This window comes from Notechis scutatus, chromosome 2 (assembly GCF_049901735.1).
Source record: "Notechis scutatus isolate UNSWTSFEM ecotype Mainland chromosome 2, rNotScu1.2, whole genome shotgun sequence".
Classification (NCBI taxonomy): Eukaryota; Metazoa; Chordata; class Lepidosauria; order Squamata; family Elapidae; genus Notechis; species Notechis scutatus.
This window is the reverse complement of record NC_142010.1, coordinates 19,935,796-19,953,725: the sequence shown is the minus strand read 5'-3', so window position 1 is coordinate 19,953,725 and position 17,930 is coordinate 19,935,796. Positions and strand designations below refer to the sequence as shown.

General features: G+C 41.5%; 1 protein-coding gene and 1 long non-coding RNA gene across 4 annotated transcripts; one reads left to right on the top strand and one right to left on the bottom strand.

The window, feature by feature from the left end:
* Positions 1 to 7,156: 7,156 nt before the first annotated feature.
* LOC148131883 (uncharacterized) lies at positions 7,157 to 8,698 on the top strand. The gene is made up of 2 exons (XR_015747200.1): positions 7,157 to 7,564; positions 8,349 to 8,698. It is a non-coding gene; the product is annotated as an uncharacterized LOC148131883 (long non-coding RNA).
* A 690-nt stretch (positions 8,699 to 9,388) lies between these two features.
* On the bottom strand, positions 9,389 to 17,128 carry LOC113432100 (acetylcholinesterase-like). Of its 3 annotated transcripts, none has more exons than XM_087953686.1 (5): positions 16,842 to 17,128; positions 14,298 to 15,819; positions 12,719 to 12,873; positions 12,018 to 12,066; positions 9,389 to 9,919 (listed from the first exon to the last, which is right to left on the bottom strand). In XM_087953686.1, exons 2-4 carry the CDS (start codon positions 15,791 to 15,793, stop codon positions 12,032 to 12,034), a joined length of 1,686 nt encoding a protein of 561 aa, XP_087809812.1. In that variant the 5' UTR covers positions 15,794 to 15,819; positions 16,842 to 17,128; the 3' UTR covers positions 9,389 to 9,919; positions 12,018 to 12,031. The 3 variants fall into 3 exon arrangements, with proteins under 3 accessions (XP_087809812.1, XP_087809811.1, XP_087809813.1); XM_087953685.1 differs by having other exon boundaries at positions 9,389 to 9,739; positions 16,842 to 17,086; XM_087953687.1 differs by having other exon boundaries at positions 16,683 to 16,964.
* Between the last annotated feature and the right edge of the window lie 802 nt (positions 17,129 to 17,930).

The following is a 17,930-nucleotide window of genomic DNA, read 5'->3' as shown; positions in this document are numbered from 1 at the left end:
TTCATTGTTCTTATTCCTGTCCAGCTTCTGATCAATTATAATTACAAGATCCTTAGAGTTTTGCCAAGCCAAATACAGGTAGTCCTAGACTTATAATAGTTCATTTCGTGATTATTCAAAGTTGTAACGGCACTGAAAAGTGACCTATGTTTGTTTTTCACACTTATGACCTTAGCACCAGCTCCATGGCCACATGATCAAAAGAGAAATGAGAAATTTTCCCAATCTAAATTTAACACTGTAAACACTACAGGTGGTCCTCAACCCAAAAACTGAGCCCAAAATTTCTGTTGCTAAGTGAAACTTTTGTTAAGTGAATTTTGTGACCTTTCATGCCACAGTTGCTTAAGTGAATCACTGTGGTTCTTAAGTTAGGAACACGGTTGTTAAGTGAGTCTGGTTTCTCATTGACTTTACTTGTCAGAAAATCGCAAAAGGTGATCATGTGACCCTCGGAACACTGCCATTGTCATAAATATGAGTCAGTTGCCAAGTATCCAAACTTTTACTACATGGCCATTGGGATGCTGCAACAGTCACAAGGGTGAAACACGGTCATAAATCACTTTTTTCAGTGATGTTGTGATGATCCGGAGCATGGCCTATAAAAGTAAACACTTTTTAAGGGTCCTCTATCATTTTTAAAACTGGGATGAGATCCTGAGGGGAAAAAAAGATTAAGAAACACAATTTTAGAGGACAGACTACTATGTGTGCAATATTTGTCTGTTAACTTTTTCTTATTCCTTGGGATCCAAACAAAAATAAACAATTCCTTTGTGCTTTTCTTCAATTCTATGAAAAAACTAGTTCCATTGTGATTTTAAAAATACTAGCACTAAGGAGAAGGTTTACCTTTGAGAAATAATTTGTTCTCGTTTAGGTTACTTTGGAAAAATCATCACCTAATTTTTATGTTCGCAAATCTAGAGGAGGATTTGAAAAAATGTTTCTACTCAGTTCTGAGTAATATATACAGATTTACAGCCAAGTTTGAAGTCTGTCCCTGAGCTATGTGTCCATTAGAATTTCCCTTAGAGGATCCGATTCAACCGCATTGAAGGAAATTACTCAAGACCTATTTACCTCAGTCAACAATAAGATGTGGTTAAAAGATTTACTTTATCCCTTGGCCTTATCCAAAGGCAAGAGAATTGCAATGTAAATTTAAAAATGACCAAAAACACATTATAATTGAAGCTATTTCAAATGCTAGCTGTAATAAGCCTAATAAGTCTGTAGCTTTCTTAAGCCTTCTAGGCATTAAGAATTAGGACTTTTACATAGAAAAAATACATTATACCACAAAGCAAAACTATGCTTTTCCCTCACCACCATTCTTCTTTTTTTAAAACAACCCCATAGAGAAAGAGAATATTTCTCTACCATGAAATTGCATATACATAAAGCCCAGAGATGTATGCATTTCCCACATAATTTGCAGTTTAACTCTCATGGTTTTTTTTAGAAAGGACATGACACTATAAAGCTCACTTTACAAATCTCAATGGACGAAGCAAAACCAAATAAATCACATCCTGACTTACAGTCTTGTGTTAATTGTGCTGTCATGTTAAACCATCATGTTATTGTTTTGGCTTCGCATGTGTTATCTTTTTATGAGAACCCATTTTATAGTTTATCTTGCTATAAAATGCTATATTGTATTAAAAGGATCCTGTTTGCTGTTTTCAGGGGCCTTTAAGGTTGCTTTGATAAAGCTATCAGTAGCTTTATGCAGGTAGTCCTTGACTTATGACCATAACAAAGCCCCAAATTTCCATTGCTAAGCAAGACAGTGGTTAAGTGAGTTGTGCCCCATTTTATAAGCTTTTTTTGCTACATTTGTTTAGTGAATCATGCGATTGTTAAGTGAATCTGGCTTCCTCCCATTGACTTTGCTTGTCGGAAACCAGCTGGGAAGGTTACGAATGGTGATCATGTGACCCTGGGAAAAGGCAGCCATCTTAAATACATGCCTATTGCCAAGCACTCAAATTCCGATCATGTGACCATGGGGATGCTGCAATGATGGTAAGTGTGAAAAACAATGGTAAGTCACTTTTTTCAGCGCCGTTACATCTTTGAACAGTCACTAAACAAATGGTTGCTAAGTCAAGGATTATCCGTACCTTTTTAATTCCAGGTGTCCATTCATATGCAAAAACTCTGTAGGCATATTCAAGGAAAGGAGAGATATCGGTGAAATACAATAAATCTTCAACACATTTAATATAATAAAATGCAATTTCAAGAGGTTTTTTTTCAACTAGATTAACCAAATTTTTGTTTATGTGATGGCTGCAAAAAATATGATGGTGATAGTGATAATGATGATCCTTTATTTAAGTAAACAGAATACTATGTTGGAAGAAATATCCATCTGGTTCAGTTCCAAGGCAGGAGAAAGGCACTGGAGACAAAATGGAGGCTGGAGGCTGATTGGAAAGAAGATCCATTTATTGATGAAGCAGAACCAAGCAGCACATGGCTTCTGGGCAGCTGACAACATGGAGTTGAGAATGGGAGATATTTATACCTTCTCTTGGGCTTTGCACTTAAACTTCCTGTTCCTGTGCAAGAGCATGTATTCTATTGGCTGTTGTCAGACTCCTAGGGGGCCATGTACAAATCCTAGGAGTTTGTCTGAGCTAAGCTTGGTTGAACTTTGGCTGAGGCAATGAAGGGGCTTGTTGGGCAATTCCTATTGTGGTTGAGGGATAATCCTATCTTTGTTTAGACCTTGCTGCAGGGAATTTGCTTATGAATAGAGCTATCTATCTATTTATCTCGTAAGTGCTGACATCTGCTGAGGGCTATTAAGAAAGGTGGGGGCTGCTTTCCAAGAGCATGTTTCTCCATTTTTCATCCAGGGAAATATAATATTCTGCCTTTTTAATATTTCCTAAAATATTTCATTCTTCTAGGAGAGGAGTGGGTGCTAACTTTCTACAAGTGTAAACTGGAAAAGACAAAACTGGTTTAACATGTTAACTTTGATTGAATTGGCATATAACAATTTGCGCTCTTACTCAGACTTCCCGACTGCCAATGGCTTTTGTCTCATCTCTCCTTTCCCACTTTGATTCTATGGACACCCACTTTTTCACAAGTACTTCAAACAGTGCAGCTATTTCCTCAAAGAAATTAAACTGTATGTAGCTTTGTGGGTTGGCATTAGTAGTAAGGGCCCGAGTGCCTCACTCTGTTAATTTGCAGGCTTTGGGAATAATAGAACGATGGTTTCAACCTTCTCCAGTTGCTGGAAATGTCTTTAGAGAGTTTTCCACCATTTACCTGATAGTCATAGAGAGGCAGAATAATGTTGAGGCATGGGAAGTCCTCCCAGGTCAGTCCTGGAAGGAGAAAATTGTGACGTTGTTGAAAACACAGACTGTGTGATGGGGCTTTTCTTCTGGCCAATCACATTGACTTTAATAATGCAAAGGCTGGAAGTAGAAGCCACCTGATGGACTTGCTAGGCATGAAAGCTTATTCTGCTAGAATGTTCTCTCTCTGTGTATGTGTGCCTGTGCTGACCCCTAGTGACTCCCTCAAAATTCCTGCACTTTTCACTAGAAGATGGGAACCCACTGGTGACAGTAAAAATAACAATTGTAAATTGTTCCATATTAGCAGGCTCGTAATCCTGCATTTCCTATTGGTCCAGAGAAGCCGGATCGTGATTGGACAACTTAAACGTTCCTGATTGGCTCCTACAGGGTTTTCCGCGATTGGCTGAAACCAAGCGCGGCAAACTCAAAGAGTTGTCATTGGCTGCCTAGCCGCGGCCAGCTCTATAAGAAGAGCTGCCGCGCGCTAGGGTTTTGTCTCAGAATCTATCTGTTAAATAAAGAGCTGTTGTTCACTACTCGAGTCTCGTCTCTCCTTGGGACCCACCGACCGAACATAACATAAATAAAAACTAAATAAGGTGTCAAGAGTGTAGGAGGTGAAAACTGCAGTGTTTTTTTAAAAAGCAGATTAACTTCATTAGAAATTAATACCAAAGTGTGAAGAAGCATGGGCATAACAGTAGCACTTAGACTTATATACCGCTTCACAGTGCTTTACAGCCCGCTCTAAGTGGTTTACAGAGTCAGCCTATTGCAGTGGTGGGATTCAATTTTTTTTTTTACTACCGGTTCTGTGGGCGTGGCTTGGTGGGCATGGCAGGGGAAGGATACTGTAAAATCTCCAGTCAGAGGTGGTATTTGCTGGTTCTCCGAACTACTCAAAATTTCCATTTCTGGTTCTCTAGAAGTGATCAGAACTTGCTGAATACCACCTCTGGCCTATTGTCCCCAAACACTCTGGGTCCTCATTTTACCCACCTCAGAAGGACAGAAGGCGAATCAATCTTGAGCCAGTCAGGATTGAACTGCTGAACTGTTGGCTGTGGGAATAAACTTTGACTTGGGTATTGGGTAATGATTAGTCTAAGACCTTATACATACATGTCTGCTTAAAGGTCACTGAGATAATGCAAGGAAATTAAAAGCAAACACCAGAAACAATTAAGCAGCTCAGACAACTGTAAACAAGTCTGTGTACTATTTCTAATTATTGTAATCCACAATGTAACTTGTAATCCACAATGTAATTTTGCTTACTAAGTACTAAATCTCAATAAAAGGAAGCACTGGTGTTTATTCTGGACTCCCATCCCAAGTACACACGCTTGTGTCTCATTCTTTCCATGGGAGACCACCACAAGTGGTGACCCCGACGTGATCCACTGCAGGTGGTACGTGTCCGGACCTCCGTGTTTCCTCGCCTGAAATAGGTAAAGTACATACTTAACTATTGCTGGACAATAGGATTTTTCAGGGAACATGGGGGGAAAACTTTCTCAGCCACAGGAACGGCATGTTAGTGAGCTGCTGAAGTTAGTCAGGACAAATTTCTTAATCTTTAAACCCTCTGGGGGGGAGCAAATAGTTCTTTCAAAAGGTAATGTGAAACAGCTGCTGCAAGAGGTCTGGCAGCAATGCCCCTGGTATTCAGAGAGACGCTCTTTAAAGTTAGACACGTGGAGGAGAATTGGAACTATCCTTCATGAAGAGCCACGGGCAACAGCTGAAATTTTGATATATTGGAAGGTTGTTATGACTGCTTTAGAGACCCAGCAACAACCTCTTTTAAAAACTTTAGTAGAACCTCCTCCTTATAAAGGAGTTGTGTTGCATCCACCAACCCCAAAACTGGAGTATGTTTCCTCACCCCCAACAGCGCCTACTCCAGTGGATGATAAAATCCAACCAAAAATGGGAAAAGTTCAAGCAATGATGCATCAGGCTTTCAATGAGGGAAATTAGAGCCTGATGAGATTCCCCAGATGAATTTGTTTCCAGTTAATAGGCAAGTGGACGCTCAAGGCAACATGCAGGCTGAATGAGTTCCGATTCCTTTGGCAGTACTTAGGGAAATTAAGAAAGCAGTTAAAGATTATGGTATTCAAAGTCCCTTTACAAAGGGTCTCCTGACAAGTTTGGCTACCTCACGCATGATTCCTAGTGACTGGAAAGATTTAATGAGAATGATATTGAGTTCTACTCAGTATGTGGTTTTTGATTCAGAATATCAAAGGGAAGCTGTCACTAGGGGAAGGAATTCGGGGGGGCTGTATACGCCAGACCAAATCTATGGGGCAGGCTTGTTTGAATCCACTGCTGATCAAGCTGCTAATTTGCCTGATCACGTATTTCCCATGGTCATGGCAGCTGTCCTTGGGGCGTTGTCCCGCATCCAGGATGTGGGAACCCCGGCACGGTCTTTTTCTCAAATTAAACAAACAGCATCTGAGTCTTATAACGATTTTGTGGAAAGGCTACAATTGGCAATTACCCAGCAAATCTCTAATGAGGAAGCAGCAAAGGAACTTTTGCTGAAATTGGCAGTTGAAAATGCAAACGCTGACTGCAAGCGTATCTTACAGCCTTTGGTGGCTAGAGGTGAGGTTACTCTGGCTGATCTGTTAAAGGCATGTGCAGTGGTGGGTTCTCAGGCTTACAACATGGAGACTTTGGCTATGGCATTACAAAAAGGGATGAAACCTACAGGGAATTGTTTTAATTGTGGGAAGCCTGGCCATTTTAAAGCCCAATGCCGAGCCCCTGGAAGGGGGGATGGCATTTAACAAAAACAAAATTAAGGACGTTCGCCCGAAGTCGGTCTGTCCAAAATGCAAAAAAGGGTTTCATTGGGCAAATCAATGTCGCTCTGATCAAAATCAAAATTCGGGAAACTAAATTTGGGGCGTGCAGCTAGCCCCGCTCCCAAGCTGTCACAAAAGCGTTGCCTGCAATTACTGGGAGTGCAGGTTTGAGTTTAAAAATGCTGAACTCAATTGATGTGACTTTTCCTAATCAAGTGTACATTGAGGACACTCATTTGTATGGGCCACTGCCAGAAAAAACAGTGGGATTGGTACTTCCCAGGTCTTCTGCATCAAAAAAAGGGTTCTTTGTTATTCCAGGGGTTATTGATCAAGATTATAAAGGGGTTATTAAGGTACAATTATACACTGATACTCCTACATCATTAATGGCCGGTTACTCTATTGCACAATTATTATTGCTTCCATACATTCCTATGAATCCTTTAATTGGGATCCCACGAACTGGCGGTTTTGGGTCCACTGAAATGGCCAGTTCTCCAGTTGCTGCAGAATTGCTAGCTGACAAAAAATTTGACTACAGACCAACCTAAAATGACAATTGAAATTCAGGAAAAATCATTTTCTGGCCTTATAGTTTCCGGAGCAGATGTCTCTGTGATACGACAAAAGGAATGGCCAAATGAATGGGTGCTTGAGGACTCTCCGGCTGTTCGTGGGGTGGGTGGTATGCAGTTTGCAAGAAGTAGTGTACATTGGTTGAAGGCATTGCATAGAGAAACTGGCGAGACTGCAAGGATTCAACCTCTTGTGTTGCCCCTGCACATAAACTTGTGGGGTAGAGATTTACTGTCACAGTTCCGGACAAAAATTGTTATTGGATAATGGAAAAATTACAATTGTTAACCTTTCAGCCAGTCTGGATTGACCAATGGCCACTTCCAAAAGAAGAGCTTATAACTTTACATCAATTGGTAGCTGAGCAGCTACAATTAGGACACATTGAGCCAACTTCTAGTCCGTATAACACTCCTTCACATAAAAACAAAAACGGGGGAAGTGGATGGATATGGCTTGCCTTACATACAAAACATTCTTAATATTACATTATACACTTTAATTTTTTTAAACATGACAGGATCTCCCGCTGCTACGGCAGCCAGTAGGCATTTTGCTTCCTCCCCTTCTGCAGGTATGCCAAGACCGAAAGTTCGGTATAGGAAACTACCAGATCCAACGTGGAGAGGATCTGTCCCGCTGATAACTTAGGGCCGAGGATACGCTGCTGTTGAAGATGAGGGGACAGTTGTTTGGGTTCCTGCTCGCTGTGTGCATCCTTATCATCAGCCAAAGGGGCAAGGGATGGATTTGGGGGAATGGAAAAGAAACACGTTGATCCAGGACATGGAGAAGCTAGCAAACCTTCATAATAAAACTGATTGTTGGGTATGTATGCACATGCCAACTCACAAAACATCAGGGCTTCCAATGGTGGCAGTACCTCTGGCCGAAGGTGACTGGTATAAGGGACAATGCTATGGTTGTTCGGGGATGTGGTCTAGCAGTTGGACTACAAGTAACATAAATACCTTATACATCAAGGGGGTACCCAATGAGCGGAGCTCTTGGACTCGTGACAAACGGCTGATCGGTCGAAGACATGAAAACAAAACCCTCTGCCTTAATCCTTTTTATGCCGCGGCCCCACGAGCCGGCTATCCCCTTGCTTTTGGGGCCTGGGGGAGTGCTGGGCCCCGTAAAGGGCCTACCCTTCAAATTTTTGGGGACCTCCAGAACTTTCCTACCAAGGGGCTTAGGAAAAAAGATTGCTTAAACAATTGGACAGTTACTATGTTTAAAGACACCATTAAAACGCTAAGGCTGCTTGAAGAAGAGCAAGGCAAAATTCTTGACTTTGTCCTGTAAACCAGATATGCGGTGGATACTATTCTGGCTGCGCAAGGGGGAGTTTGCACTGTGATTCATACGCATTGTTGCATGTATATCTCTGATTATTCTCCAAACGTTACAGCTACTATACAGCATATTGAACAAACCCTGAAGGAGAATCCATTACAATCGGAGGGTGAGGGACTGGACGTGTGGTCTGCACTTTGGTCCTGGTTGCCAAATGGTTCATGGATTCGTCACCTAATTGTTGGAATGATATTGCTTTTTATACTTTCTCTTTGTGCATGCTGTATTATCCAATGTCTCCCTGGACTTTTAGGAATGTGTCGGGTGAAGCCTACGGAAGGAGAACTGCTGTTACAGATGGCGAAAAGCTACCGAGGCATCCGCGATCATCAAAAAACTAAAACAGGGGAGATGTGGGAATAAACTTTGACTTGGGTATTGGGTAATGATTAGTCTAAGACCTTATACATACATGTCTGCCTAAAGGTCACTGAGATAAAGCAAGGAAATTAAAAGCAAACACTAGAAACAATTAAGCAGCTCAGACAACTGTAAACAAGTCTGTGTACTATATCTAATTATTGTAATCCACATTGTGATTATGCTTACTATGTACTAAAATCTCAATAAAAGGGAGCACTGGAATTTGCTCTAGACTCCCATCCCAGTACACAGCTTGTGTCTCATTCTTTCCATGGGAGACCACCACAGTTGGCAGCCAGCAGTCAGCAGAATTAGCCTGCAGTACTGCATTCTAACCACTATGCCACCGTGGTTCCTAACCCCAGTATAGTAGAGTCTACAGATTAATCCAGTATAGTATAGTATGGTATGGTATGATGTGGTATGGTGTGTGGTTGTATGGTGAGATTTTTGTGTGGTGTAGTGTGGTGTGCATAGTATAGTGGGTATAGTGTGGTGAGGTGTGAGTGTGGTGTGTGTGGTGAGGTTTGAGTGCAGTGTGTGTATGATGTGTGTGGAGAAACATTGGGAGTTTGGGATATGGGAAAGTAACGGAGATGGTTTCAGTAGATAGTTGCTAAGGGGAAAACTTTGAAAAGTCCAACGCTTAATGCTATGAATTTCTGCTGGTTGGGCAACAGGTGGACCTATCTTTCCAAACCAAGACACATGGATTCCAGTAACTACTAGTATTTGAGATTGAAATTGTTTTTATAGCACACAAGAAAACATCTCTAATTAAACGGATCATGTCCCAATGTAAGCATCCTGCCTAAACTGGTTTCTCCATATCAGGACATATTAAAATAATTTTGATACCCAGAATACCAAACCTGCCGATTTATTAGATTTAAGGAGCTCAGCCCTATGAAAAAGATATGAGTCATTAGGTTATAGTAAAATTTGGCAGAATTCCTGTTTCCTTTATTTGTTTTTCCATCTTGTGTCAAGTCTGACATTGTGAAAATAAAGGGATTTTCTATCCAAAGAATTCAGACAGTATTAAGAAGTTCTTTTTGAGGCAGGGGGATTAATTAGAAGCTTGTCTCAAATCAAGATGTAACAAATTACTCCTAGCAGTTTATTATTTTTACAGCAAAAGTTACGTGGGTTTAAGTTGTCTCCTTATTTGTCTTCCAAGTTCCCACCAGTCAGTCCCTGAAAGGAGAATAGATGCTTCTGGAAAGTTCTCTGATGCAGCTTGTCATCATTTCCTCAAGCTTTAAGGAAAAGTCTTGGTTCCTGAGAGAAATAAACACAGAAGCACTATTGTGAAGCCAACAAAACTGTAGGTAGATTTTCAAATGGTGCCTTTAAGATGTGGGCACCATTTTCAAAGAGGTCCAACCTATGTAGCAGGCAGCCCTTCATACTAGGCCAGTTCAAGACACAGGCAAAGCAGAGATTCCAGGATGCTCTTCTCTGTAGTAAGGTAGAATAAGAGAATTTTATTTATTTTTGTTTATTATATGTGTCTTGCCATTATTATTTTTGCAAATAACCCAAGATGGAGAACATACTCTACATTCCTTCCTCCTCTTATTTTCCCGAAAACAACAACCCTATGAGATGAGTTGGGCTGAGAGAGAGTGACTAGTCTAAAATCAGCCTATTTAGTGTAAGGGGAATACACAGCATCTTAGATTGATTTTTGAGATTAAGGCACCAGGCTAAACGTTATCAGACTGTGAGTTCTAATCCTACCTTTCTGGCTTTCATGGCTAAGGCAGGATTAGAACTCACAGCCTCCTGATGTCTAGTCTGGTGCCTTAATCTTAACCTTAAAAGTCCATCTAAGGTGCTCTGTGTTCTCCTTATATTAAACATGGTGGAATTTATGGAATCCAAATGCAGGACCCAGAGTACTAATTAAGGCTCGCTGCAGTGTTTACTGTTATCAGTGTGCATTGGAGAAATTCCCTTCAGAAAATAGTGGGAGAAAAGCAGGGGTGGGATTCAAATTTTTTAACAACCGGTTCTGTGGGCCTGGCTTAGGTGGCGGATGTGGCCTGGTGGCCATGTGACTGGGTGGACATGGCTTGGTGGTCATGTTATTGGCTGGGTGTGGCCAACTCAATATAACTCACATCGAGGCACGCATCTCCTCGCCTGGCCTCTTATGACTGTGGGGATGCTGCAACAGTCGTAAGTGTGAAAAATGGTCATAAGTCACTTTTTTCAGTGCCATTGTAACTTTGATTGGTCACTCCACACAAGCAAAGTACCAGCAAAGGAGGGGAAAAAAACTCCAGAGACGTTCCTGAGACAGGAGGTCTAGTCCTGCCAAGAATGCAATAAGGGTTAATGGAGAGGCAGTTTCTGTAAGCAACTCCAGAATGTTTCCTTCCTGCCTTCCTTACAGGATTAGGCCAGTAATTTCTTCTAACAACCGGTTCTCCGAACTGCTTAGAATGTTAACAACCGGTTCTAGCGAATAGGTGCGAACTGGTAGAATCCCACCCCTGGAGAAAAGGATGCTGTCAAGCTTCTCCCAGCTTGGATGTTTAGGAAAGACCCTCAAATCCATTTGTAGCAAAAGGTATACTTTTGCTAAAGTCAAGTGGTTACAGCGCAAGAAAAGCTAAATCTGAGTATTCCCACTCAAAGCCTTCCTTTCCCCCTTCTCCCAGGTCCTCTCATCTTGACCAATTTTAAGAGCCCAATAATATCAGGAGTTTTGGTAACAGCTTTAAGGTTTGGCGCCACTTTGGTGGAGTTTTGCATTTCATTCTCATGCTCATATTGTTGGATCAGCCGGTCTGTTCCAGATTGACACCTCTGGTTTCTGTCATTCTGTCATCCCCCTTCCCTACGTCCCCATTCTCCCCCTCCCCTCATTTTACGTCAGGATGTCAGCGAAGCGAAGTAGATTGAAGCCATTACAGTGGCAGACTTGACAGATTCACTCATATTTATACGTTTCAAAATGGAGGGGGATTTATATGCATGCATACACATTGGTAATTAATAACATAACTGATCTCAATCTTCCTGCTCTTGTATCATCTAGAGAGGACAATGGCCTTTGTTAGAAGAAACATTTGCATCTTGAGATTCAGGTGTACTTATGGGAATGTTTTGATAACATTTATCACTGGGCTACAAGGAGACATTCCCAATCTCTCCATTTGTCTATTAAATTGTCCTATTTATCTGAAAACTGATTTCTCCCACAGGCTGAGTTTCATTCTCATGCTTTCTCTTTCTCAGCACTGCATAATCTTCTCTGTAAGTTACTCTTCGTGGCTCATTCATTCCTACCCTATGCCCAAGATCTATATTTGTTTATGCTGAGATCTTGAGGTTCCTCCAGGTTCCTCTTCCATAAAAGCCATTGGCATCAGCTTGGAGAGCTTCCACTCCACACAGCAAAGCTGAGCCACAAAAGTGCTACTTAAAAATACAGGTTTGGAATGCCGATGTGAAATTGCTATTTAGAAACAAGTCTAGCCCCCTTCTGGAATCATCCAACTTGATCCCAATTGACAGCCATTACTACAACCAAGCACTGGATTCTTACCTCCTGTCTTCTTCCTAGTCTGCTGAAACAGGATCACCTTCGGACTTTTCTGCAGAACAAAGAAAAATGAAATATCAAGATAAGGTGTACATCTTATCACTGAAGAATCTGAATCTAGAAGTAGGATTCTGAGGATTCCATGATTCATGGCATAATATATATTTATGAAATATATATCAAAACATTATTGTTCATCACAGTCAGCCAGATGTTTAGACTGGATTTGACTTTTTTTGTCCACCTACCCATTCTTTCACAAAAAGCTGGATGGACAGATATGTTTTGAGGGTGTTAAAGTTATTACTGCAGGATGTAAGCTATTCCAAGTAAAGCTGCCTTTTGCAATTGACTGAGAGGGATTTTGTCAATGCCGATGGTGGTCAAGGGGTGATCCAGGTGTTTTGGGATTCGTTATTGTTGTTGTTATCTTTATGTGAGCAACTAAGACTTACTACAGACCCAACTCTTGGGACGTCATGAAATATGCTTGCTCTACAAAATGTATCACTAGCATTACAAAATTGCCCAGTACAAAATCAAATGCGTATGTTTCAGCAAAGACTGCAATAAAAGCAATTTTTAGAAATTGCGCTATGAATGAGATGGGCGATCTCTATATTTGATATATAAATGATTTTTAAAAACAGCTTTTTCATCAACCATTACTCCCTTCCAAAGGCAGAACTAATAGATGAACTTACGTGGCTCTTCATCCTTTGAAAAAAGGCTCTTTAAAAAACCGCAGTGCTCTTTCACCCTTTCCTGGAATGGCTCAGTATTAAGAAGGAAGAAATTGCGCTCTGTGGCATTATAGAGTAGCCACTCATCCTTGGTGGCTGCTAACCCAGTGGGATTCCTAAGGAGGAAGAAAAGGACATGGATGGAAACTAATCAAGGAGAGAGCCAACCTAGAAATAAGGATAAATTTCCTGACAGTGAGAACAATTGATCAATGGAACAGCTTGCCTTCAGAAGTTATGCGTGTCATTGCTGGAGGTTTTTAAGAAGAGATTGGGCAACCACTTGTCCAGAATGGAATAGGGTCTCCTGCTTGAGCAGAGGAGTAGACTAGAAGACCTCCAAAGTCCCTTCCAATTCTGTTATTCTGATGGAGCTCTTTTCCAAAGAGACTGGTTTTGACTTGAGAAACTACAACCAAACTTGGGGACTTTGAAGGAGGGGTGGAGTTTGGCTTGGTGAAATCTCTTATGTCTCCTCCTTGCTGATCCAAACCCAGGTCAGCTCCCCGTAGACTCTTGGATCTGCCAGTCCCAATCCATTCCCCCATTCCACACACCCTGGCACCCTCCATCTTGTGATTTTCCCCTTTACTACTCATTCCCTTGCAAGCCTTTGCTTGTTCTCTTAATGGTACAGTAACACCCTGTTTCCTTTCTTCCTTTTGCCTTCTTTATTCCACTTGGAGAAATAATGTACCCTGGAATATGTGTGATACCACTGAACTCACAAAAGAACAATTATCTGTAAGTGATATTATTAAGAATCCTTAAAAATTCCAGGGCTGTTTCTAGTACTCGTAGTCCTTGACTTACAACTATTCATTTAACATCAATTCAAGGTTACAATGGCACTGAAAAAAAGTGACTTACAACTGGTCCTTGCACTTACAACTATTCTAGCATCCTCACGGTCACGTGATCAAAATTTGGCTGGTTGGCAACTGGCATGTATTTACAATGGCTGCAATGTCCCGGGATCACATGATCACCATTTGCAACCTTTCCAGCTGATTTTTAACAAGCCAAAGTTAGGGAGGAAGCTGGATTCACATAATCATATATTGTATTTTAAAATTGCAGTGATGCTTAATAACTGCAGTAAGAAAGATTTTAAAATTGGGCATCATTCGCTTAACAACCGTCGTGCTTAGCAACAGAAATTCTAGTCCCAACTGTGGTCGTAAATCATGAACTACATCAGTGGTGGGATTCAATTTTTTTTACTACTGGTTCTGTGGGCATGGCTTGGTGGGCGTGGCAGGGGAAGGATACTGTAAAATCTCCAGTCAGAGGTGGCATTTGCCAGTTCTCCGAACTACTCAAAATTTCTGCTACCAGTTCTCCAGAACTTGTCAGAACCTGCTGAATACCATCTCTAAACTACATGTATTAACACAACCTGTAAACATAGGCAAAGGAGTAGAGTGCATTACTTTATGGCTGCATTATTTTAGGTTTAAAATGCATTTGTTGAATGTGTGTGGGGGGGCTTTCTTTGGATTTAAAATACAAATTGATAGAAATAAAGTGAACCACTTACCCAGTTCTGGCAAATTCTGCCCAGTAGTGCATCACCTTACGGCTCAGTCTGGCTTCAGCCTCTGTGTATGTTTGATTGACAGGCATCACTGATTCAAGGGTCCCAAAAACATAAGGAACCTCAGCACCGTGGGATGCCCCAATCCATTCAGGCCAAATTGACCATGAAAGGCGATGTGCGAATAAATAGGCATATACAGGACTCCCCGTTTTCCTGATATTTCCTGCAGCTTCAATGAATGGGCATGCAATGACCCAATCTGTATAGAAGTGGGACAGAGCGGAGCGGTATTTTGCTGGACCGTGATTCCCTTCACTGTACCTCAGTGCTATACTCTGAACCACATCTTCAGTTGCATTTGGCACCAACAGCTGTATCCCTTTCAGAAGCTGCTCCTGACTGATGAGATTGTGGGTGACATTAGAGAAAACATAATGGACAAATGTGGCTGCTTCATCAGAGGTTTCACCCATGAGGACAGGTTTGACTTGAATTTGCCCCTCCTCCATGAGCTTTTCTGGTTCTCCAAATAAAAAGTCCCCATCTGTGGTTGGCCTGAAGGGAAAATTCAGAAGGATGCCACCTTTCAAGAACAGAGCTATTTCATGCTGAATAAATTCAGAAACATTTTTTGTTTGCAGACAGTGCCCTATGCTGATATTATTGTCCTCGGAGCAACCTAGCAGATGAATGAATTTCAGCGATAAATGTTTGGTTTCCTCAGGAGACCTCCAAGCCCAGAAGGCATTGGCCGTTCCACTCTGTATCACCGCTTGGGCAAAAAGGTCCTGGCTTTTTGGTGCGAGGAGATGGAAATTCACAGAAGCTCCTCCAGCACTGTGGCCAAAAATGGTCACCCGAGAAGGATCTCCCCCAAAGGCAGCTGCATTCTCTTTTACCCACTTCAGGGCCAGCTGTTGGTCCAATAAGCCTAGGTTCCCTGGGGCAGCTGGTGGAAAGTAAAGGAAGCCTAAGGCTCCCAAGCGATAATTGATGGTGACCACAATGACATTCTCAGTGGCAGCTAAGGATGCCCCATTGAACAACTCCAGAGAAGACGTGCCCATGAAATATCCTCCTCCATGTATCCAGACCAAAACAGGCACTGGGGCAGAAGGTTGTGGGTGTGGCACCCAGATGTTGAGCGAAAGGCAGTCTTCTGACAGTGGTGTTTTAGGAGACCATATCTCTGCTTCAGGGACATCCCGGAAAATAAATTGAGGACAGGCATTGCCAAAGCTGGTGGCTTCCAATGGTTGCTTCCATGGCTGATGTGGAAGGGGTTTCTGGAAACGCAACTTCCCCAGGGGAGGCTCAGCATAAGGAATGCCTAGATAGGCTGTCACAGATCCAAGGCCAGACAGGAACTGCTTGCCCTTAATAGGGCCACTGCTGGTTATGACCACTGTGTCTCCATTAGAAGCAGAACTGGAGGCTAGTGGAAAGGGGAGGAGGAGGAGGCAACACAAGAGAGATGGGCATAGCAGACAAGGCATTGCAACAGAAGGACGAGTCGGTGGACCTGGAAAAAATGACAACCAATATAAGATTATTCCAATACTGTATAAGCCCACCTTATGCCGATTCATGATTGTTGTGATGGTGGTGCTCCTTTTTTCCTGAGGACACCAATGGTGAGCAGGTAATGACTTAGTCAACTTTGCGCTTCTCCATGATGTATCTCCAACCTTCTAGAACTCTTGATTAAAGATCCCCTTGTTCAGCGAATGGAGAGTTTTACACAGAATTGCTAGTAGATCTTCTCCAGGGTTCCCAATACAGTGTTGGTATATATTATTTGCGTTCTAACTTTCTAACTCATTCCAGAATCCTATTCTGGAACTTGGTGTACATCCCCATTTATGCAAGCAGCATGTGTGTGTTCCCCTCTAACCGCCCCCCTGGCGGTCCGCAGCCAAAAAGGTTGGGGAACTCTGCCCTAATGTTAATATTTTCCCATCCACACATGCTTTCCTCAGCAGGCACTCTAGGCTGCCTAACATAAGCATTTCTGTAGGCTTCCTGAAGAAGGGCTAACATTATTTGTCCTCCAGGAGCAAGACAGATGCCAAAACTGTCAGCCGTACAGTCAGCAATATTAAAGCAAATCAAAGTAGAAATAATACCTCCCGTGACGTATCCAGCACAATTGCACAGTTGCTTTAGGAAGTGCAATTCTATCAGCATCTACCTAGAAGAATTTCCCACTGATTTTTAAGAGGTCTTATTGCTAGATAAAGATGGTAGAAATTTGCAAGCACATATCTGAATCTAAAAGAAATGGCAGCCCAGTATGGGCTTTCTCCTCATTGCTTTTCTTTTCTCTGTGTCTCAAATTCTAGCAGGCGTTTCCTATTATGGTTGAATAAATTGTTGTTTATTTACCTATGTTTAGCCTGGAATAGAATTAACTAGCCTAAATAGAATTAACCAGCCAGAAAAAACAAAAACAAAAAAATGCTATTCCCTTTCCTAAAAATCACCTTTTAATTCTCTGGAAAAAAAAAACTGTTTTTTTAAAAAAAATTCTGCAGATTTACTCACTTGTCAGATTTAACTGGACTATCTGTTATTTGAAAGAAGAAAGCAGCTTCAGAGATGACCAGGCTGTACGTTACCCTGCTCACAAAAAAATGATCACGAAAAGAGCAACTTTATATATTGCAGGAAGGTACATTTACCAACTGGATTCTGTCCACGAAGGGGGAGGAAGCTGCAAATATTGGCAAAAGGCTCCAAGATCAAAGACACGGAAAAAACAGAGAACTTCCTTCAAATGGGGTGAGAGAACTGTAGACTAGAGCAAAGGACAGTCACTATCTCTGATATGCAATCTATGGCCTTGAAAAGAGCCATTACAACATCTGCCCAGATTTTAAAGCAAGTAAAGCAAATAAGAGATACCTGAGGTGACCCTTCACTGGGGGATTCTAATATAGGATAGATAGCATGACCTTTCCTTCCAACCTAGCTGGCAGTTTCCCAACGCTTCCACTTGTCTCTGCTTAGCTTGACCTGAGGGGTCCTTGATGTTGCCTTAGCTTGGTTGTTTTTATGCAGAGTTTTCATTACTCAAATTGTTATTTAACTCATTAGTGCTTGTAAACAGTGGTGTTTGGTTTCAGTTTACCCTGTCACTTGTCCTTCCCCAAGTTCCACGATGCTGGGGAGATTCTGTAACTTAAGTAGAAAACAATAAAGTCACTTCCTTTAGCTATTTACAAGTGTCATTTGCATGTATTGTTACCCCGGTTGAATTGATTATTTCTGATTTTATTCACTTTTATTCAGAAATAGGCTGCATGTTATTTAGTGAATGGAATTGTCCACTGCAGGATTTCACTATGTCTAGAAAGAAATACTCACAATTTTTCATTCAATGGGGAATCATCCACCCACATCCACCGTCTTGCCGGAAACATTCCTATCAACCCAATCCATAGTGACTGTGTTTCATCAGAAATACTCTGGATAAAAGTCTGTTAAAAAAAGCACTTGATTAGAGTTTGCTGAATGCTTTGATTTTGCTGTCTGTCATTCAGCAGACGTTGAATTCAATAAAATTATATTTCAAGCCACTACATCTGAAGCAATCTATAAATGTACATTGTTTGTATAAGTATATCAATAACA

Excerpts from the sequence above, each read along its gene's own strand:
- LOC113432100 (XM_087953686.1), bottom strand. The coding sequence starts at position 15,793 with ATGCCTTGTCTGCTATGCCCATCTCTCTTGTGTTGCCTCCTCCTCCTC. Across the intron at positions 12,874-14,297 it reads GCAGAATTTGCCAGAACTGG|GAATCCCACTGGGTTAGCAG; the intron begins GTAAGTGGTTCA and ends CTTCCTCCTTAG. Across the intron at positions 12,067-12,718 it reads TTCAAAGGATGAAGAGCCAC|AAAAGTCCGAAGGTGATCCT; the intron begins GTAAGTTCATCT and ends TTTGTTCTGCAG.